The sequence below is a fragment of the Opisthocomus hoazin genome, chromosome 19 (genome assembly GCF_030867145.1).
Source record: "Opisthocomus hoazin isolate bOpiHoa1 chromosome 19, bOpiHoa1.hap1, whole genome shotgun sequence".
NCBI lineage: Eukaryota > Metazoa > Chordata > Aves > Opisthocomiformes > Opisthocomidae > Opisthocomus > Opisthocomus hoazin.
The window spans coordinates 12,370,019-12,388,857 of NC_134432.1; the positions used below are offsets into that span (position 1 = coordinate 12,370,019).

An 18,839-nucleotide genomic window follows, 5' to 3' on the forward strand; every position below is an offset into this window, starting at 1 on the left:
GGAAGCAAGATACAATGTTGTAAACCTTTCTTGGAGGATGGCTTTTGTCTTTTTAATTACCCTATGAAAGAGATAGAACCCAAGTATGAATTCATTTGTAAAACCTTTGGTAGAAAGTCTCTACTTTTTCTTTTTTTTTCCTTCTCTGCAATTAAGTAGTGTTCCTTGAAGAATGGTTATCATACTCGAAACATAAATTTACCCAAGCTTTACTGCATGCTGTGATTGCTGCTGTGTTATCACAGCTTTACAGGTTGGGGCTGCAAGTGATTAAAGTTATAAGTGACAGCTGCTGGCCCAGCCTCTCTCCTTGCAAGTGCTGCTGTCAGTGTCTGGACTGCCAGGCTAAGGTGAATCGAAGTCTTAGTGTCCAGCACAGCAAGACTCAAGTGCTACTGCTTGCAGTACGTTCAGCCTGTGAAAAAGCAATTCACCGGCTGCTGAAGCCAAGCAATGACGATTTTAGATTTTCTCCAGAACAGTGCGTGCTGTAACTTTGAGCTGTTTAAAAAGACTGCAGAATTTTGTAGAAGTGCATTAATACTGACTTCAGTATCTGATAGTGGAGAGAAGTGTTCCTGAAGTTGAGGCAGCTAGAGGGGAGCACTTAGTTGTGAGAAATAAGCAAGCCAGCTTCCAGAGGTGCCTCTTCAGTCTTCCTACTTGATGGTGGTTGTCTTTTTTCCTGCCCTCAGCCTGCTTTCTTGTGCTTAGCCATTCTAGATCTCTGGGTGTACCAATGTGTGACTCTGCAGTGTTGATCATCACGATGAGTAGGTGAGATCTTGAGCTGTGCTCCGTCAGCTGGGAGAGGTGGCATTGTGACACTTCAGTTGGCAGCCAGATCTTTGGCTTCACTATCCTTTCCTCCTATGCACTGCATGAATCCAACAGAAATGACTCCCCAGCTCACTCAGTTGTTGACTGTAAAGCATTGATGGACTGGCAGTTTGAATCACAGCTGTTGAGTTGGTGTTCCTTTAACTACAAAGCCTGGTAATTCTCATGGCCTGTCATTGCACCAGTTGGTGGCAGTTCTTGAAGATGAATGCGTTCAGTTGAAAATAGATCCTTCTGTGTACACACTGGTATGTGGTAAATCACAAGATCTTCATGGTCACACTTAATGTAGCTCTCCTTTAAATAGGACAGTGTTGCTTCCTTGCTTCACGATTTAATGAGCTTGTCCTGCTTTAATCTTTCTCCAACTGTATTATGAAAAGCTTTAACATTAGGTTATCTGATAGAGCACTAGACCCCTGAAAATCTGTAGTTTTTTCTATATAAATGTGGGAAACTAGCTTTTGTGAGGGACGGAAATGAGAGAGTAGTAGCTAAACCAATGTGTCAGGGCTGATTTAGCTACCAAGGATTTCGTTAGGTTCTTGTTCTAGCATTTCCAAGTCTTGCCATCTGTTGCCCAGTGCTCTATGCTTAGCAGCTGGTACGCTACAGATGCAAGTTTAGAGCTTGGGCATTGCTTTCTGGAGTCCAGAGCTGTAAATTGCAAAGTAGATGCTATTCTGCGTTCAGTGTTTCGTATTGCAGTCCAGAAGGGAGCATCCTCCCAAAACTGAGAGCTAGTGTTCCTCTGACATGCTGTGCCATCACATTGCCCCCATGAGCACGGTCTTGCCCAAAGCCAACCCAGCCTGACTGGTGCTCACATTAGTGTTGCACAGGGACAGGCTTTAGCTGCATGGAAACAAGCTTGGTGTTCCTTCACAAATAAGGTTTGCTTTTTTCCCCTTGAGCTCTGGCCCCACATTCTCTTGCTGACATGCCCTGTGCTCTGTCAAAAGTTAAACATACCGTTTAGGAAACGTTTAGAAGCCACTGGCCAGCACTACATGAAAACTACTCTTAGCTTAGTTTGATCTACCTGTCAGTCAGTTTATGCCTTGTGTTAGGTGCTGTGTCACAGTATGTGTGCTGGAGGAGGGTTTGTATCTGTTTCAAGGTGTCCATAGCTTTCAGTGGTTCTCCTGGAACACTGAAGCTAAGTTTTGGAAAGTGACTCTTGATCTTTTTATTATTCAAAGCAGGTTTATAACAGAATTTTGTCTGCCTTCAGTGTGGCTTATGTAGTGGGAATCTGTAACAGTGTATTTTGAATGGTGTTTTTGATGTCACCTTTCCATAAGAAAAGCTTCATTGTTTTTGTCACAGGAAGTGAAGTGTTTCCTTGGTAGATATTAACTTGATCTTAGCCAAAAGGCTGAGAAGGGATATGGCTACTTCTCAGGGCAGCAGTGGAGTCACCATCCCTGGAGGTGTTCAAAAAACGTGTAGGTGTGGCACTTCAGGACATGGTTTAGCAGGCATGGTGGTGTTGGGTTGATGGTTGGACTTGATGATAAGGTCTTTTCCAACCTTAATGATTCTATGATTCTATTGGCTCTCCTCTTCCTGATGTATCATACTGTATTTTGTACTGTTGTGAACCCGCAAGGCTTTATGTGCAAATACATACAGCTTTTTATAAGTCTGCCTTTTGCAGTGGGTGATTTCTGTGAGGGAGTGCAGGTGAACTTAGGCACAATGTGTTGGACTTCCACATAGGATAAAAAATTTATGAGGGCTTGGAGTGAATACCAGTATATATGTGGCAGTACTTTCTGACTGAAAACTTGAGTTCATTGGCTCTAAATTGCATTTCTGTATGCTGTCAACATATCTTGGACGCTTTGCCTCTCCTGTTGTCAAAAAAGCACCAGGAGTCTGTATTTGTAATCCTGCTGTGCCTCTAAAACCTGACTCTTAAACCAGATTTGACAGCTGCTCCATCTGTTGTTGACCTCTGCGCGTTCCCATGAATATCTGCTCTGTTCCTCAGGAGCTGATGTAACCTGTCCAATAAACACAGGTTAGCCCGGGACCTTAGCTTACACAGTTTGACTGAAACACGTGCATTTCTATGAGAACTATTTAGTATGACTTCTCATTCCACTTGTAAGTTATGACTGAGCCATGAATGATAGAGGATACTACTTGGATCTTAAAATGCTTCTGCTGCTGTTCAACAAGATGCTGTGGTTCCCAGAGCCATGATTACCTCAGAGTTGCTCGGGTCAGCTGAAGGCACAAAGCAGGTCAGGAAGTATTCTGGAAAAGATGCAACGTTCCTAGGAGGCACTGTCAAGTGGCACATGGCCCTTCTGACAGGATCGAGGCGATGGTACGTAGTCGGCTGTGTACAGATAAGCATTAGAGGAAGTTTCTGTGTTGCAGAGTGCATGCATATAAAATTCAGTGTAAAAGTGATGTCACTGAGTTGCCTTTTTAAGAGGTAGTTCAGCCCAGCCTAGGAGTTGTCCAGTAGGTAGACAAGCCAGACTGGCAGTCCTTAGAGCACCCAACAAGCTGTGGGACAAATCTTCTAGTCTGGGATTACCCAAGTCCTAGTTTTGCCCACCTGCCTACCTTGTAGACAAGCATCAAAAGAAACTGTCTCATTTTAATTCATTTTAATTCATTTTCTGATGGACTTTTGTGTTCTCTTGATAGCTGCCATTAACCTAGCAAAGCTGAAGCTTTTCAGACATTACTATGTTATGGTAAGTAAAACACCTGTACGCATGCATACAGGGTACATGAAGCAATTCAAACCTTTTGACAGATTACTTGTTGGACACTGCTACAGCTGATGGATGCGAGGGAGATGTTCCGGGCTCTGTGGCAGTGCTGTACTTTGGCATCTTGGTCAACTGGGTTACAATCCTCAAAGCAACTTCCCTTCTTTTCCTAGTGGTTGCATCTTTAAATTGGTCCCAGCTATTTGTAACACTTACTAGTTGCCTCTGGAGACAGCTTGAGCTGCCAGTTGAATTGATGAGCTTGAATAACGTACTGTAAACTTGTTAAAAATTAAACTTGGGACCAAATGGTGCCTTGAGATGCATGTGTGCAGTCTCTGATTAAGTCAGTCGGAGCCATGAGCATACCTCCCAAGAGAGCATAGGCTTCTTAATGATTTCCAACAGCCTCATTTCAGGCTCTTTATAAGTGGTAAGAGAAATAAATTCCAATTATGATTTTTCAAGTTCTACAAAATCCTAATACCTAAAGCATTTTCCTGCTGTAACTTAAATATGTCAGCAATAGCTTGAGTCATTTGGATGTTCAACAAGCAGTAGAGCCCTCGGCCTATATTTTTCCATGTTTATCAAGGAGTATAGTATCTGACATACTGAGTTGCCTGGGAATTGCTTGAGCTGTTTTTCTGGAAAAGGAGGTTCTGTAAGGATGGTGCTATTGTCCTCATCATGCTTTCTCGTTTCCTTCCCAGATTGTCTGTTACATTTACTTCACACGGATCATTGCAATTCTCATAAAGATTGCTGTTCCATTCCAGTGGAAATGGCTGTACCAGGTATTTGCCAGCAAAGGAAAATACATCCATTTCTTGATTTTATTTTTCTGCTTATTCTATAAATATGACTGGGAAAAAAATCCTTAAATTGTTACTTATGTTGTAGTAGAACATCTCAAAGCTCAGTGCTGCACCCTGTCTCCTCCCGATTTTTATCACTGATGTGCCTAAGGTGGCAGAAGCATATTTTTAGTTTTGTTTGTCCAGCAAGGTTACTGGATTATACATGAGATGTCTGAAAGTAATTGCATTATTGATTTTAGTCTTTCAATTTAAAAATGTCTGAAGGAAATGAATCAAGAACATACAAAGGAGAAAAAAAGTCAGGTTTGCCCTGTGTAATTGAGGCCCCAGGGAGCCAGTGAAATAGGCTTTCGTTCTTCCATCTACAAGCTTTATTTGTCTAGTGACTTTTAAATACTTGGTTTCTTAACATATAATCCAAGTAACTGTGCAGGGAGTCTTTGGAATACATTAACTGTTGAAAATACCAAACAACTTGGGGTGGGGTTTTTTTTTCCCTCATTTAAAAGCCAAGTCTTGCTGTAGTTACTTAAAAGCCCTGGAGTGATGGCTGGAACTGAAACTGTATTTAAAGTAACAGGGAAAGCTGAAAGAACAAAGGGCTTGACAGCCTGTAGCCTGGGATTAAAGATAACAGGACAGCGATTACTTTATTTTTGCTGGGGCACAGACTTCTTGGCCGTTAAACCTTATGAATGAGAAGAAGTGTTTTATGACCATGAAGGATTACAGGATTGAACTTCAATCTTGTGTTTTTACTTGCAGCTGCTGGATGAAATGGCCACACTTGTGTTCTTTGTCCTCACTGGGTATAAGTTCCGTCCAGCATCAGACAACCCTTACCTACAGCTTTCTCAAGACGATGAGGATGACTTGGAGATGGAAGCAGTGTAAGAATCCCTCCCTCCCTTTTTTTACTTTTTCACTTCATTTGAGAGAACCAATGTTTAAAAATGGTTTACTTTAATATCTCCAAGTCCTTTTTTGAAAAAGATTAAGATCTGCCCACACGTTTAAAGATGAGGTGTCTGTTTGGTGTGTGTTAAACTACCGAAGAGATTTGTGACTCTGAGCTGGGTATTCCAGTAGTGTGGAATAAGCTGGTAAAGCTTTTCAGGGGGCAAAAAGATGCCCATGAAAATATCAAGTAAAAAAGCTTCTGTGTTTAATCTGTATTGCTGAACACCAATGAGTCTTACAGATTGTTGTTAATGTTTCACATTTGAAAAAACAAACAAAACAAACCCCCCCCCCCCCCCCGTACACACACCCTCCAACCAAGCCAATGACAAAAATGAACTACCAGTCTACACAATATAAATAAACATGGTGTAAGGTCACTTCTGCCTGTAACTTTGCAGAAATTTATCTTAAGTAACACTGAGCTGAGGAGCTGCCAGTGCTCTTCCCTGTTCTGTTCCTTGCTACTAAACCATGAGGCACCGCAAATGCAGTAGGACCTGAGAAAGTCTGGAGAAATTGAAGTTGGGCTCAGGCTAAGTCCCTGTCATTTTCTTTGCAGTGGTTTTCTGAGGACTTAGAAAATGAGTGCAATGTCTGACTCTGTAATAGAAAGTGCCCTAAGAAATTCAGCATGCTGGGAGTGTTGAATACAGCTATAATTGCCACAGACTCTGTTGCCCTAATAGGAGCCGAGCTAACCTAATCTCTTTAATAGTTACATGTTTCATGCATAATTGCAATTCACGTACAGGCTCAGAAGCCTGTTCCTAAGAATTCATTTCAAGTGTGGAAAATCTGCTTTACCTGAGCTTGGGTGAAACAAATCAACACTGACTTTTATTGCAGGGGCAAAAAAAAAAATCAGAATGTGTTTGCCCTCATAGTTAGGTCAGAAGGAAATGGAGCTTATTGGGGAATTGCTATGAGGAGGTTTGAGGTGGAATCCATCCAGAAATGTTCTGCAAGGAGTTTAATTTCTCAGAAATCTCTCTAGTAACAAAGATCATCTTTCCATATGCATAGTTATTTTTGCTCTGGATCCATAAAATCTGTCATTGTTGCAAGCAGAAACCAACTAGTGAGTAGTGACCCTAAAATCACTCTGACTTATAAGTGTTTAAATCTTTTATATAAGAAGCTGGTTTCAGTTTGGAAGCTGGTAAATAAACATCCACATTAGGAAGGCACTGTCTAAACTGGAAGCTGTGGCAGTACTTGTGATGATACAGAAAAGAGCTTTTTTCTGACAAGATTGCTGTTCGAGTGAATTTTAACTTTGCATGACATGCTTAACGAATTTTTACTTGTTTTTTTAGAACTAATAATACGGCACCTTTCACATGTAGTGATTTCAGTAAATTGAAGAAGCTGCTAAATTTAAGAGAATCTGCCAGGAATAAGCTGGAGAAAGTTTAATGAACTAATTAAGTGATTTATATCTTGCCATAGTGAAATAGACATTACTAGATACTCGAGGATCAGAATTCCATGTGAGCCTTTTCCTAGCAAGGCATTTTGCTCTTTGCCTTGGGAGTTTCCATTGTTGTGTCTTGTGGGTTTGTTCCCCTTAGCCTTGCTTGAGTCTTTCTCATCTGACTCATGGGAAGTTTTACTCCATTTGGGCACTTAGCAGGCTAGAATCTGTAAGAGTGTCTTGTTCTTTCTTCCCCAGCCGCATCAGAGGGGCTAAGTTTGCATGTATTTGAAAAGCATGGTGTATACACCTTCTGTGACAGGTGAAGCACTGCAATGAAAGTGTGTTAAATTTCTTGTTGACTTGGTCTTGCTGGTCCTATTTTTGCTGTTATAAATATTAAATATCAAGGCTTATTTGGGAAAGTGACTAATTGCCTGACACCATCCTGACTAACCCTTGCATGAGTGTGTTTTGTCTTTTATGTGACAAATACCCACTTGTCTTTAGAGGCTATGGCAGAAGCTAAAAGCCTGCAAATTTCAGACTTCATGGTGTTCTGCCATGTCTTACTGCCAGTTTTTCTGGTGGTTTTCCTCTCCTAGAGGATTTTTGTTGAAATCGGGCTCTTTAGAACATTTGCTGTAGAAGCATTTAGTTTGTTGAGACTCAACATTTCTATGAGCCAACGGAGGGGAAGGCCGTGAGGTCATCAAGCATGTTTTCCAGGCTTTCTTGTCTTCCAGCAACAAAAAGTGCAGCTCTCTAGCTTATGCCTGTTCTCATGCAGCGCAAACTGTACAAAGCTCAGTCTGGCAGTAAATGTAAATAGTGTGAAGGACAGTGTGGATATCTGCAGAGTTTCAAGAAAAATCCAAAGACGAAGTGTCTGTGACGGAAGCAACATAAGGCACAAGTCCTCCCTCTGTAAATTCTTGTAACTCTCAAAAGCAAAATATAAATCAACAACAGCAAAGGTAATTTGTCATAAGTCTTTTCAACTAACACGCCTCTATCTTGGGAGAAAGCATCCACAAATGTTACAGGACTTTTTCTTTGGTTATACCAGACTTGGTAGAAGTTGTCCTGGTGGAGAGGAGAGAGTGACTAAACCTGAACTCAGGACCAGTCTGTTCTTTTTCAAGTAGGGTCAGTAGCCATTTATCATCAACAAAGTGGCTTTCTGTGTATTCTGTGCTGGGCAGCCTCTTGAGCCCGTTCTGTCAGTACGTGGGCTTGTCGCTGACAGTTTGTTGAAGTACTCTTTTTGAAAAGGTGCAGCCGCACTCGGCAGAAAGAATTGTCAGGCTTCCAGCTATAATGCCATTTCTGGTGCATGAACACAAGAATATAAACAGTACAGTAGATGAGGTGGGGTGAGGAAGGGGAAAGGAAGCAGGTTTGGTGTGGTGGGGTGTTTTTTGTGTTGTGTGAGGGTTTTTTTTGTTTTTTTAACTCTTGCAGTAAGTTGTTTCATTATCGCAGTAAGTTTGCTTTAAATGTTAGGTATCAAAGTGCTCTGCTACGGGTCTTGGGTGAGAATGATGTTCATACATGCATGTGGGGTTAAGATATTTCTGCTGGAAGAGGAATTGCAGGAGATGCCATTAATGGTTGTGTTCTCAATTCAGTAAATCCATCTTACTGAGTGGGTGGAGACTAACTTTGTTTTTCCTTAACATCCAAAACAGCCTCAACACAGTGAACTGTTGTGGTAACGGACCTACCTTTGCTTATGCCTTGGGATCTGGAGTTCCTCACTGTATCATGAGGCAACCTATTCCATGCTGGGACTTCAAGTCTTGGTGGTTGCTTTTCTCTACTTTCTCTCAGGCTGTAGTTTATGGCAGACTGATTCATGATGCCCTCTGTTAGAAGTTTTCTTCACCTAACACATCTTTCATGTGCAGAGATCAGCTTTTTTGCTTAATGGCTGATGAGTTTTCACTCTGATTTGCAAGAGCTGGTAAAGGCTGGCTGCTGCAAATATCATGGTGTTTCTTGTTGGGGCTATAAAACAAAGAATAGGAGAAAAGACAGCGGAGATCCACCACTGTGTAGGGCTGAAAACGTTCCTGAATGTTTAGCCATCTTTTGATACCTTGGATACAATGTGGGGGGCAGGAAGAAAACTATGAAATTTCTGCAGCACATACCACTGCAGTGGAGTGTTCAGGGAACTCCTTTTGTGCCTCGTTTGTGACAGTTATTCCTCTGACAGCCACGGAAATTCTGTCTGGAGAGAGATGGTTTCGTGAGAAGGATTTGTTGCATTTTAGCCACTGCTAGTTTGTGGGCTAGAAATGCAGTTCAGCAAACTGCAGGTGAGGAACATTTACTTGCGGTATTGTGGGTCGGAACTGAAGTCTTGAGATGGCTCAGAGGACTAGAATGAGAGTTGCAGTGTGCTTGGTCTTAGTGCTGATAACCCGATTTTACTGGGCACTAAAACACGTTGACTGGACTGATTTTGAGAGGGAGAGGAATTGCCCATTGTACACAAACAATCTGAGAAAATGAGGACTCAAGAGCTACACTGCACACTTGTCATGAGACAAGAACAATGCTCGTCAGATGGTCTTTAACTCTCACTGTTGAGGAACCCGCCCCGAATGCTCTCCCAGTTCTTTGCTGCCGTTGCACGGCGGGGACAGTAAACGGCCTCTCTGCTAAGAAGTGACATAACTTGACCTGGATGCAATTTCAGTGTGTAGCTGGTTGTCCTTTCTCTCCAGGAAAGTGGGTCATTCCCTCTTCAGCCATAACCTCTGATCATTTTTGTCCTCATCTTCGTGTGTAATGGGTTTGTAAATTTTAAAGTGCAGTGCTGAAATCTAGACTATGTGCCAGGCGGGGTCTTACTAGCTGTGAGTCGAGTGTTGGGACTGCTTTGGTGTCATGCATGTGCAAAACACCTGTTTGTATATCCCAGTATGTCTGCTGCTGCATTGCTGTGGTAGTGGCTCATTTTCGGTTTGTAGTCCATGGTAATCTTCAGCTCCTCCCTGAAGAACTGATACTTAGTTGCTTATTCTGTAATTACAAAGTTGATTATTTGTGACCAGTAAACTTTGTAGTTGTCTTGCTACATTGTCTCGTATTTTTCAGACCACTGCTTCAATTTGCAAGAATCCTTCTGCATTCTAGTCCTGTTCTCAAATCCGTAGCTCTTAGCGTCTTCTGTAGATTTTAAAGCAAGTTCTCTATTCCATTACCCAGGCAATTACTGAAAATATGGAGTAGAAGTGAACGCAGGACAGGCCTCTCTGGAACCACACTCAATGTTCTTTCATTTTTGACAGGAAACCATTAAGTACATCTCAGTGCATGCTTTTCCAATTAGTTATGCATCTACTTTGATGGTTTTGTCTAGCTCATGTTTCCCCAGATTTTTGCCTGTGCAACTGTGGGAAAACCTTTGTCAGCAGGGAGAACTCATGAGATCTACGTGTTCTCTGTGCTGATAGGCATGATGAGATTTCTTCCAGCAAATGTTTACTGTTTACTAATTCCTTCTTTCTCCTTTAAGCAACCTGCTTTTCTCCCTTTTTTTTCTTTCAAGAGGGAATAAAGTTGCTATTTGGTACTCTTCTGGCCCTTTCCCTATTCCCTTAAACACAAGCTCATCTAGGACCACAGTGTGTCTGAACCACTGACAGTCGTGGTAGTCCATTGCTAGGGAGTCGCTGAGCACACCAGTTTGAGTAAATTATTTTTACAGTACATGAACAGAAGCTGATATCTAACATGGAACTAAGTGCGTTATCAGAAGAGTGTGTCTGCAGATTACTTCTCCACTTTGGTGATGCTGTGAAAATGTAATTAGCTAGTCTGATCAAATAAGGCATCCTTACATGGTCAACAGTCTTTGTGTGCTTTCACCAGCTGACAGCGGCATCTCTGAACAGGACAGTTTTATGTATGCTTCCACCCATCCCTTATGAATGTGTTGAGCTATTGGCACTCTTACTTTCTGCATCCAAAATAACCTTTGCAGCACACTTGTGGGCAAAAACTGCCTGTATGCAATGAGAATCATATAGTGCAAAGGAATAAAGCAAATGTCTTGTGCGTGTGAATAGCATGTTTCATACAGAAACAGAGAAAGCTGCTGGGCTGGAAAGCTTGTTGGATAGCCAGGGTAGTTCTGAGAAGTGGTGCTCTTCTGGCTGGATAAACAGTTCAGTCTGCATAATGTTTGAACAGTATTATGAGGCTTTATAATTCAATGGTCAGATTGCCGTGACAGATCCAGACTTGGATGGTATAAAAAGGGTGACCTCTCTCTTGTGTTTCATTGCTACTCATTGAGTAATTTTTGCTATTAACAGGAGTTGGTGTGCGTTAAGCTAATAAGGCTCATTTGGGGCACTGTCCACTATGTGTACGTTTGTAGAATACGTTGTACCTGTTAAAAGCATTGCAAAGAAGAAAGCCTTTAATGCACGGAATTAATGATATTCAGCTGTATAGCAAAGTGGTTTTTTAAGCAAGCTGCTCAAACGTTAGTAAATAAACACTTGTTTTAACTGTTCAACCACCCCTGCTATTCTGTTTCAAATATAAGCAAATACTATTTGCTGGTTTAGTTTAACGATAAATGGGAAGAGCCTTGAGGATGGCAGCCTTACTCACAGCGCCCATCACTGTTGCGTCCAAGATGATACCTGGCCTGCAAAATGGTAGCAATAGGAGAGACCGAGCATCGAGGCTGCTGGGTTTTGGTGAAGAGACACTCAAGAAGTGTCACTTGATATGCGCAGGAACACAAACATGGGCTACTGGTGAAATGGATGGTCCAGTTCGAGTTCAGTTCTCTGTTTCTCCTTTCTCTTCCAGGGTGACGACTTCTGGAGTAATGGAGGGCATGAAGAAGGTCAAGAAAGTGGTGAATGGTTCAGCAGAGCCACGGGGCGAGTGGGAAGGCACGGCATGATGGACTGGACTAAGGCAGCACGTTCAGAGAAACTTTTTTAATTTATTAATATTACTCTCAGTGGAAAGGGAGCAACTAGCACTTCCCAACGCTGAAACTGCAGAGTGGGGTGTGTCTGGGGGGAGCAAAGCAGTGCAAGAAGTATAACTATTCCTCTAATCATAAGAAAATGGGATCTCTTGGTACCTGCAAGGAGTGTGGAGCTTTCCTAGGGATTTTGGGTGGCTTATTCTTTTTTCCCCTTTCTGGATCAGTTAGGTATTCTGAATTGTTTGCAGTTGCGTTCTTCAGAATGTGTAATGCTAATGTGAAGAGAGACCTTTAGTGTGTATGTAAAGTATATATTTTATATAATGCGCTTATATATATACACACACACTTGCTATGTAACATGTATTCTGGGAATTACAAAGCGTGTCAGAAGGTGGAAAAAGAGGATAAGAGATGTAAGTATTCTTTTTTTTTCTTTTTATAAACTCTCCTTTTGGCTTGGACAAAACATTGCAAGACAAGTGAATAGAAACAACTGCAGTTATTTGAGAGACTAAATGGGGTATTGGATCAGATGACTTCTGCCACTACTCACATCAGCGGGGAAAGCTGAAAAGTATCTTGTCTTATCCATGCAGGTGTCCACTTGAATGTGTCAGGTTTTCACCTGTATTGCTATACAGGAAGCAAGTGACTGATCTGCATTAAAAGCACTAGCCCATAGTTCAGTAAGCATTGATGTAAATTCTCCACTGTTCATGGAGTTGCTCTTGATTTGCACCCACCTAACAAGAAGTACACAAGAGGTGTAAGACTGATGCTTGCTTTTTACGGGTCTGCCATGCTATCTAAAACATCTAATTTCAAGCTGTGACCCAGAGCACTTTGATCTGCTTTATACAATATTTTCAAGGTATTTCAAAAGACACTCCTTTCTGGCACAGTATAAACAGTACCAGAATCTCCAGTGGAAATCTGTCTAGCAGATGTACTGCAGCATAAATCTCTGGTTCACCATTATCCTGAGTTACTTAGCCTCCCTGGGTGGCTACTTATACCTCCTTGGCTATGTAGGATTATGATACTGCTATTTGAGATGAGCTGAACTGGTCAAAATGGTATTGCTGTCAAAACTAGGCAACTGCAGCTCCCAGTCCTAGGTGGCTTTTGTCAGGAAAGGAGATCATGACCAGAACACTCAATGCAGGGGAGTATGGAAGTCTTAACTATTAGCTGCAAACTTGCAGTGGAGTCTTTAGAGACACGTTAAAATGCCATGTGCATTTTATCTGTAGTACTCTGGTATCATTACTAAGGCAAGCTGGTGCCCGTAGCTGTAGTAGTAAGGCATAGCAAATGATTGTTAATTTGGGGGAGGACAGAAGTGATTCACTGATGTAATGAGGATAAGCTTTAAGAAAAATAAATGAAGTAGAACTCACTGACCCACTGAAGCCTTAATATTCATGTAGAGCTGTTGACATACGGTGCTGTGGAGCAGAGTGCTTCTGTCAGGGTGACAGGGACAGGCATCATCACGCACCTTCAGATGTGCCAGCATCTCTTACAGACTCATCTAGGAAATGCTTTTCTGACTGAAGGGACTACATCTCTGAGGCGCAACTGATTAGGGGACTGTTAGACACTAGGTTTTTTCATTCTTTACATTTAGAAGGAGGATTTTCTTTGGAACTTTGAACCACTTCTTCCTCAGTCTTGAACCCGGATTGTAGAGCTCTTAGGTGAGCAGTCTGTACCAAGACTTGCTGTTGGAAGAGCAGCATTGTTTTCTCCAGTTGCCACTTCTTTTCCAGCTGTTGGTTCTGCTATGCATCATGGAAATGGTAGAAGCAAATCTATCTGCTTTGATACCAGAACTGTTTTCTCTTCAGATAAAGCATGAGAATAGCTCTCTTCTCTGGGTACAGAGTCCTCTTCTATGTTTTCCTCCTCAGCTGTAACTGCATAGGAATCCCAGCAGTGATGGTTTGACTTTTGCTTTCATTGTCTTGTGAAGATACAGTTTTAGTGAAAACGGGGAGCCTGCAGCTCTGGAAAGGCTGTTAGGTGATCTGTGAGCCTTTTAGACATTCTCTATGAAGAAATCTTCCGCATATTAAGTAGCTGAGGTGTGAGAAATTGGACTAGAAATAAACATGGGTAGTCCCAGCTCATCATACACTTAAATACAATACCTGAAAAACCCATCCTCTCACTCTGCACAGTTACTCTGTCCCTGTGGAAATGTCACGCTCTACATCCAAAGGGCTACTCTGACAGGCTGTAAACTTTGTTCATAGTCATCCACAGGAGACTTAAGTCGGTTGGCACAGAAGTATGTAAGGGATAAGGATTTACTGTCAGGAACAGAAGTGCAATAACAGCATTAATCCGGACATGATGCTGTTCTTAGAACCTGCTAATACCTTTTGCAAATGAGGTGTGAAATTCTGATGGATGTGGCGTTTCACCCAAAAACATGAGAGGCTGTGGCGGGATCCCAGCGTGGGCTGAGCTGGTTCCAAGAGCTGCCTGTTCCATACCTCAGCCTCAGTGGGGCTGCCGACTGGGCGAGTGCTTTTACCTTAGTCTCAGGTTTCCTTTTTTATCTGCACTTTTTTTGCTAAAGTTGCGTATGGTGTAGGTTTATCTGCCAAGTCCCTGGCTCACTAGTCAAAGGCCAAAAAATGGGTGATTGGTTTTTGTCTTGGCAAGAAAAGCCACAGCAGTACTCCAAAATTGTTTTTAGAAGAGCTTTTTCCAAGTTCAGCCCTGAGCTTCAGCAGTCAGCTATACAACCAGCTTCAGCTGGCACTTAATGCAGGATGCTGACCAGCTGTACTGCAGTAACTAGTCAGACCCAAACATTAGTAAAGATAATGTATGTGGATGTATAAGTAAAAAAACCAACAGTGGTAGAATATTCTTAGTGCAGCCATTTCCAAAGTGAGGTTCCACTTTCTCTGGAATTCCTCAGAGCGGGTGAAAAAACTTGTCTTGCAGTGTGGTGCCATGGATTGGACGGTGGCTGGGATGTTGGAGGACGGAGAGAATGGCTGCAGTTGTGCTTCTCACGAAGCACAGTGTGCACTGCACTGCAGAGTGTCTAAGGGAGGGCTACTCCCTCCCCATTCCTCCCAAAGCAAACCCACATCTGCGTGACTGGCGACTGTGTCACTGTTGCTAGTGAAAAGCAGCAGCTTGGAGCTCACCAGGCAGGGTAATCGCCTTTCAAATGCTGGCAGCTGTCTATCTGGTAGGAAGCCCTGTCTTTCACAGGGAGGGAAAATAGAAGAGCTGCTTGTGGCTTACAGACCATTTTGGGATACAGCCTTACTTTCCTGCCTCTGCCTTTCACTGAAGTGAGCAACTAAACCAAATCACCCTGCGAGTACACAGCGGTGTAAGCACAGGAGTCCTGGAAAAGCAGGTCAGGTGCAATTCAGAATTAATGGTTTTGAATGCATTCACTTATGTTGCTGCAGTGCTGGGCACCCTCTGCAGACAAAAAAGAGATCGGCTCAGTCTTCGGTTGTAATGCAGGTTATGCCTCAATAAATCCCTATTGGTGATGGTGTGGAAATGCCACTGATGCACTCCTCCTTCCTGCTGTAACTGTTCAGCAAGCTGTCTTCCATAGGAAACCTCCTTGCAGTGCAACTGCCAGACTCTTGCATTCTTCAGGCTTGAAAATGTTTTCCTTGATGGTTCATCAAGAGACGTACTAAAAGAAAGCAAGACATAATGGGGTCATCTGGAACGCTGCTGCTGTTTGCTCAAAATGTAGCAGTTTGAGTTGAGGAAGCCACATGCTGTCCTATAAAGATGCTCTTTCATGTTGTCATCTAACTCCACATGTCATGATCTGTGCAGTGCATTGTTCAGTGTCTCTCTCCAGCTGAGTGCCCTCTTCCTGGATTTCCATGCTGGCATACCCTGGGAGCATGTCGTAAAAAAATTGCTGCATTGCAGTATTTTGTCTTGGAGCTAGCAATGTGGAAGGTGTACTTTTCTAAGCTAAGTGGACTCTCTGTAGCATGAGTGTGCATCCACCATGTATCCTTGAGCACTGTAACATTCCTCCTGGCTGTGAAAGAGCACATCCTTATCACTCCAGTGTGCACATTTGGTGAAAGTCCAGTGGAAGATTTTTAGTGTGTTAAGTCTTTTTTCCTTACAGTGTGCACCTCCTAAAGAAGAGCAATGCAGTCTGGCCAGTGACAATCAAATTGACAAGAAAGGGGTTTTTTTGTTGTCTATTTGAAAATTGCCTGGCGGCATTTGAAGCAATTATTGGGTATTTGTATGTTCTGTTGAGCTTTGAGAACTGAAGTTGCTTAGCTATTAATAATCAGGTAGAAGTGCAGGTATTGAAGGGAAGGAAACCCTTCCTCCTTCAGTCCACCTGGTTTGTCTGCTTCAGTTTGACCTGTCGTGGTAGCTAACAGACAACTGTTGCTTTAAAGGAAATGTGTTTTATTGATTCTGTGTTGTGAACTCCACTTCAGTCATAAAATGTTTCCCCATTTTTCACCTTTACAAAAAGAGCAGGGAGCTGTGGTCTGCAGTAGATGGAAGACAGAGAGATATTTGAAACATAATGGGACTTTTACACTGTCTAAAACTTGTGATCTTGTGTGTAACTTCAGTGACCTGAATGTTTCGTGAAAACTCAGGTGGTGCTGCCCAGAGGCACTTGACCAATCTTTCCCTGTGTTCCCTGGGGTTAATTTGCTGGAAAACATTGTTCTAAATTGGAATAATCTGGCTTTTCTTGTAGCCACTGGGTATGATGCTATTTTGGGCTTATTAATCACTTTTACTTTGCCATATTGGGAAGCTGTGTATTTTCCCCCTTGTAGTTTCTTGCTTGGATGTAGCAGTGGTCCTGTAATAACTCCACATGATATGTACTTGCAAGTAGCTGGAACAGGATTTAAGAAAAATACTGAGATACTCATGTGTAAAATGATGGTACTGGAAGAAAGTAGCTGAGAGAAGAGTCACTCCTTGCAGGTTGACTGGCTCAAGAACCCATTTATGTTTTGACTGCAGCAATCCTGTAGAAAGGACAATTCTTAATAAATATTTCCCTGTGGGATTTCACTCGGTGTTCTGCTCTCTCTGTAATAAAGTAGAGCCCGGCCTCCACGTTATCAGAAGCACTTTGTCTTGTAGCTAGGATACTGGAGCACGGGGCTGGTACCTGTTCTGTCAAAACAGAGTATGGGTCTAAATAGCTTCCCTTTCCCTTTAGTAACTATTAATAATTAATTCTAGATCCTCTTGTGTCATTAAGCAGCTTTAGGGCACCTTGTACAATGTAGCTCTGAATTCATTTAGTAAATGACCTCCAAAAGAACTCAAAGACTTTCCTGTACAGCAAGGTCCAGTCCCAGGGTTTTTGGTGACATGTAGATATCCTTTTCCTCAGTTCATGTTCAGATGTACAAATGGATTTTTTCAGTATTTTTTTAAACTTTATTAAAAGAACAACACTGAAGAGAAGCAAGGTAGATACAAATCAGAATGGTCTGTGTAATTGGTTTCCCTGCTGTGATGCAAACGTGTAAAATAAAGATTGACCAGAAAGAAGTTTAATGCATCTCATTTTCTGCTTCTCAACTGCTAGCAGCCAAGCTGACCCATTGATTCCAAAGTCTGCTTTTCCCCCTGTCTGACTTCCATTTGCAGCTGTTAGTATCTGCATCATGGATACAGGGCCAAATCACAAAAATCCTGTGTGGAACCAACTTTTCTAGGGGAAAAGCTTTCCTGTTAGTGACCCACAGCGGGGTTCACTGAGATGCCTTTCCTTGAGCTGAAAGGCTTCCAGTAGCACTTGTACGCACCTAGCTCCTCTTTCAGTTTGGCAAGCTGAGCTTGTGCAGCAGTCGCTGTGGCCTGAGTCTCAGAGGAATGGAAGCATTCCTTGCAGCAGTCTGGCAGTGCTGCGTGGGCAGGAGGGCAGGCGCATTAGGGCTTCTCGCTGCTGGCCAGTGTTGTGGTCTCCTTGTTCTACAGGGCTTGGTGTGGGCTTGCCATGCAAGAGAGGACAAGGAGCTGGTGCTTTGAACCTTGGTGACCAGATACAAACTGCGGGTAGAAACCTGTGTTTTAAGTAATATGCTTTGTGGATCTGGCCCCGTTGTCTCAAAGGGGCAGATCCTTGACCTGTTTGTTTTGGGCTGGACTAAGGGCGATTTGGGACTTTTGTAATTGTTCCCTTCCTGAGATGTCAGGATCTAAGCACACATTTCAGTTCTGCAAACTGGTGGGGTTGGTAGGGATGAGGAAGGCAAAGTATTTCTGTGAACTGCTCTTCCTGATAATCCCCCACCCCTCAAAAGCAGATGTCCTTCATCACAAAGTGTAAGTCTTCAAGATGTTTCTTACAGTTTAGCCTATAGTTCTCGTCCTACCACAGAGGGTTACTGCCAGAAATAGGCTGTGTTCTCTACCCTGCAAATCCCAAGCAGCCAGTTCTGCGTTGCCTCAAGCCTTTGGGTGGGTGGTGTTTTACCAGGGAACTAAACTATAAAAAACACATGGGCTTTGGTCTTACTAATGCCCTGCTGTGGAATAAACCAGACTTCATGAGATGAAGGTGGTGGCTGGTTGTTGCACTGGGGTAGCCTATATCCATTTCATGCGGGTACCGCTTGGATGTTAGGTTTCTCCAGACTGAACATCCTTCGGTTTTTCCATCTATTACATATCTGACCTTAAAACATCCCCCCTTAAAGCGACAGCAGCCAAACTCATGCCTGCTGCAAGTGCACAGTGGAGTTAGCTGCGCTGGGCCAAAATATCACTTAGCTGTGCTGAAAGGTGAAATGTTAGGGTAGGGCTGCATAAAGTGGGACTAAATTGTGGGAAGACTCACTTGAGATCGAGACCAAGTGTAGGTTATGTGGGGAAAAAAAATCTTGATTTCTGACTGTCTTCTCCAAGGAGAGACAAAAAGAAAACGCCCCTAATTGCAACAGAGCTCCCAGTATTTAAGGACTATTGCAAGCAGAGATTGTCTGGAAGACTTATGTAGTGGGGGAATAAACAAAACCAGAGCCCTAACACAGCTTTCCTTGACGTGCTGTGTTTGGATGCAAGTTTGTAGGTATTTGCCTGTCCAGAGGAGG

The 18,839-nt window shown here is 42.7% G+C and overlaps 1 protein-coding gene across 1 annotated transcript in view; it reads left to right on the forward strand.

The window, feature by feature from the left end:
• The window catches only part of GPR107 (G protein-coupled receptor 107), a 41,060-nt gene extending 24,254 nt beyond the window's left edge, over positions 1–16,806 (forward strand). The window contains exons 15-18 of the mRNA XM_075439048.1: positions 3,508–3,557; positions 4,289–4,372; positions 5,162–5,286; positions 11,613–16,806. Coding sequence (XP_075295163.1) covers positions 3,508–3,557; positions 4,289–4,372; positions 5,162–5,286; positions 11,613–11,709 — 356 coding nt within the window. The 3' untranslated portion in view covers positions 11,710–16,806. The remainder of the gene's footprint in view (positions 1–3,507; positions 3,558–4,288; positions 4,373–5,161; positions 5,287–11,612) is intronic.
• The last annotated feature ends 2,033 nt before the right edge of the window (positions 16,807–18,839 follow it).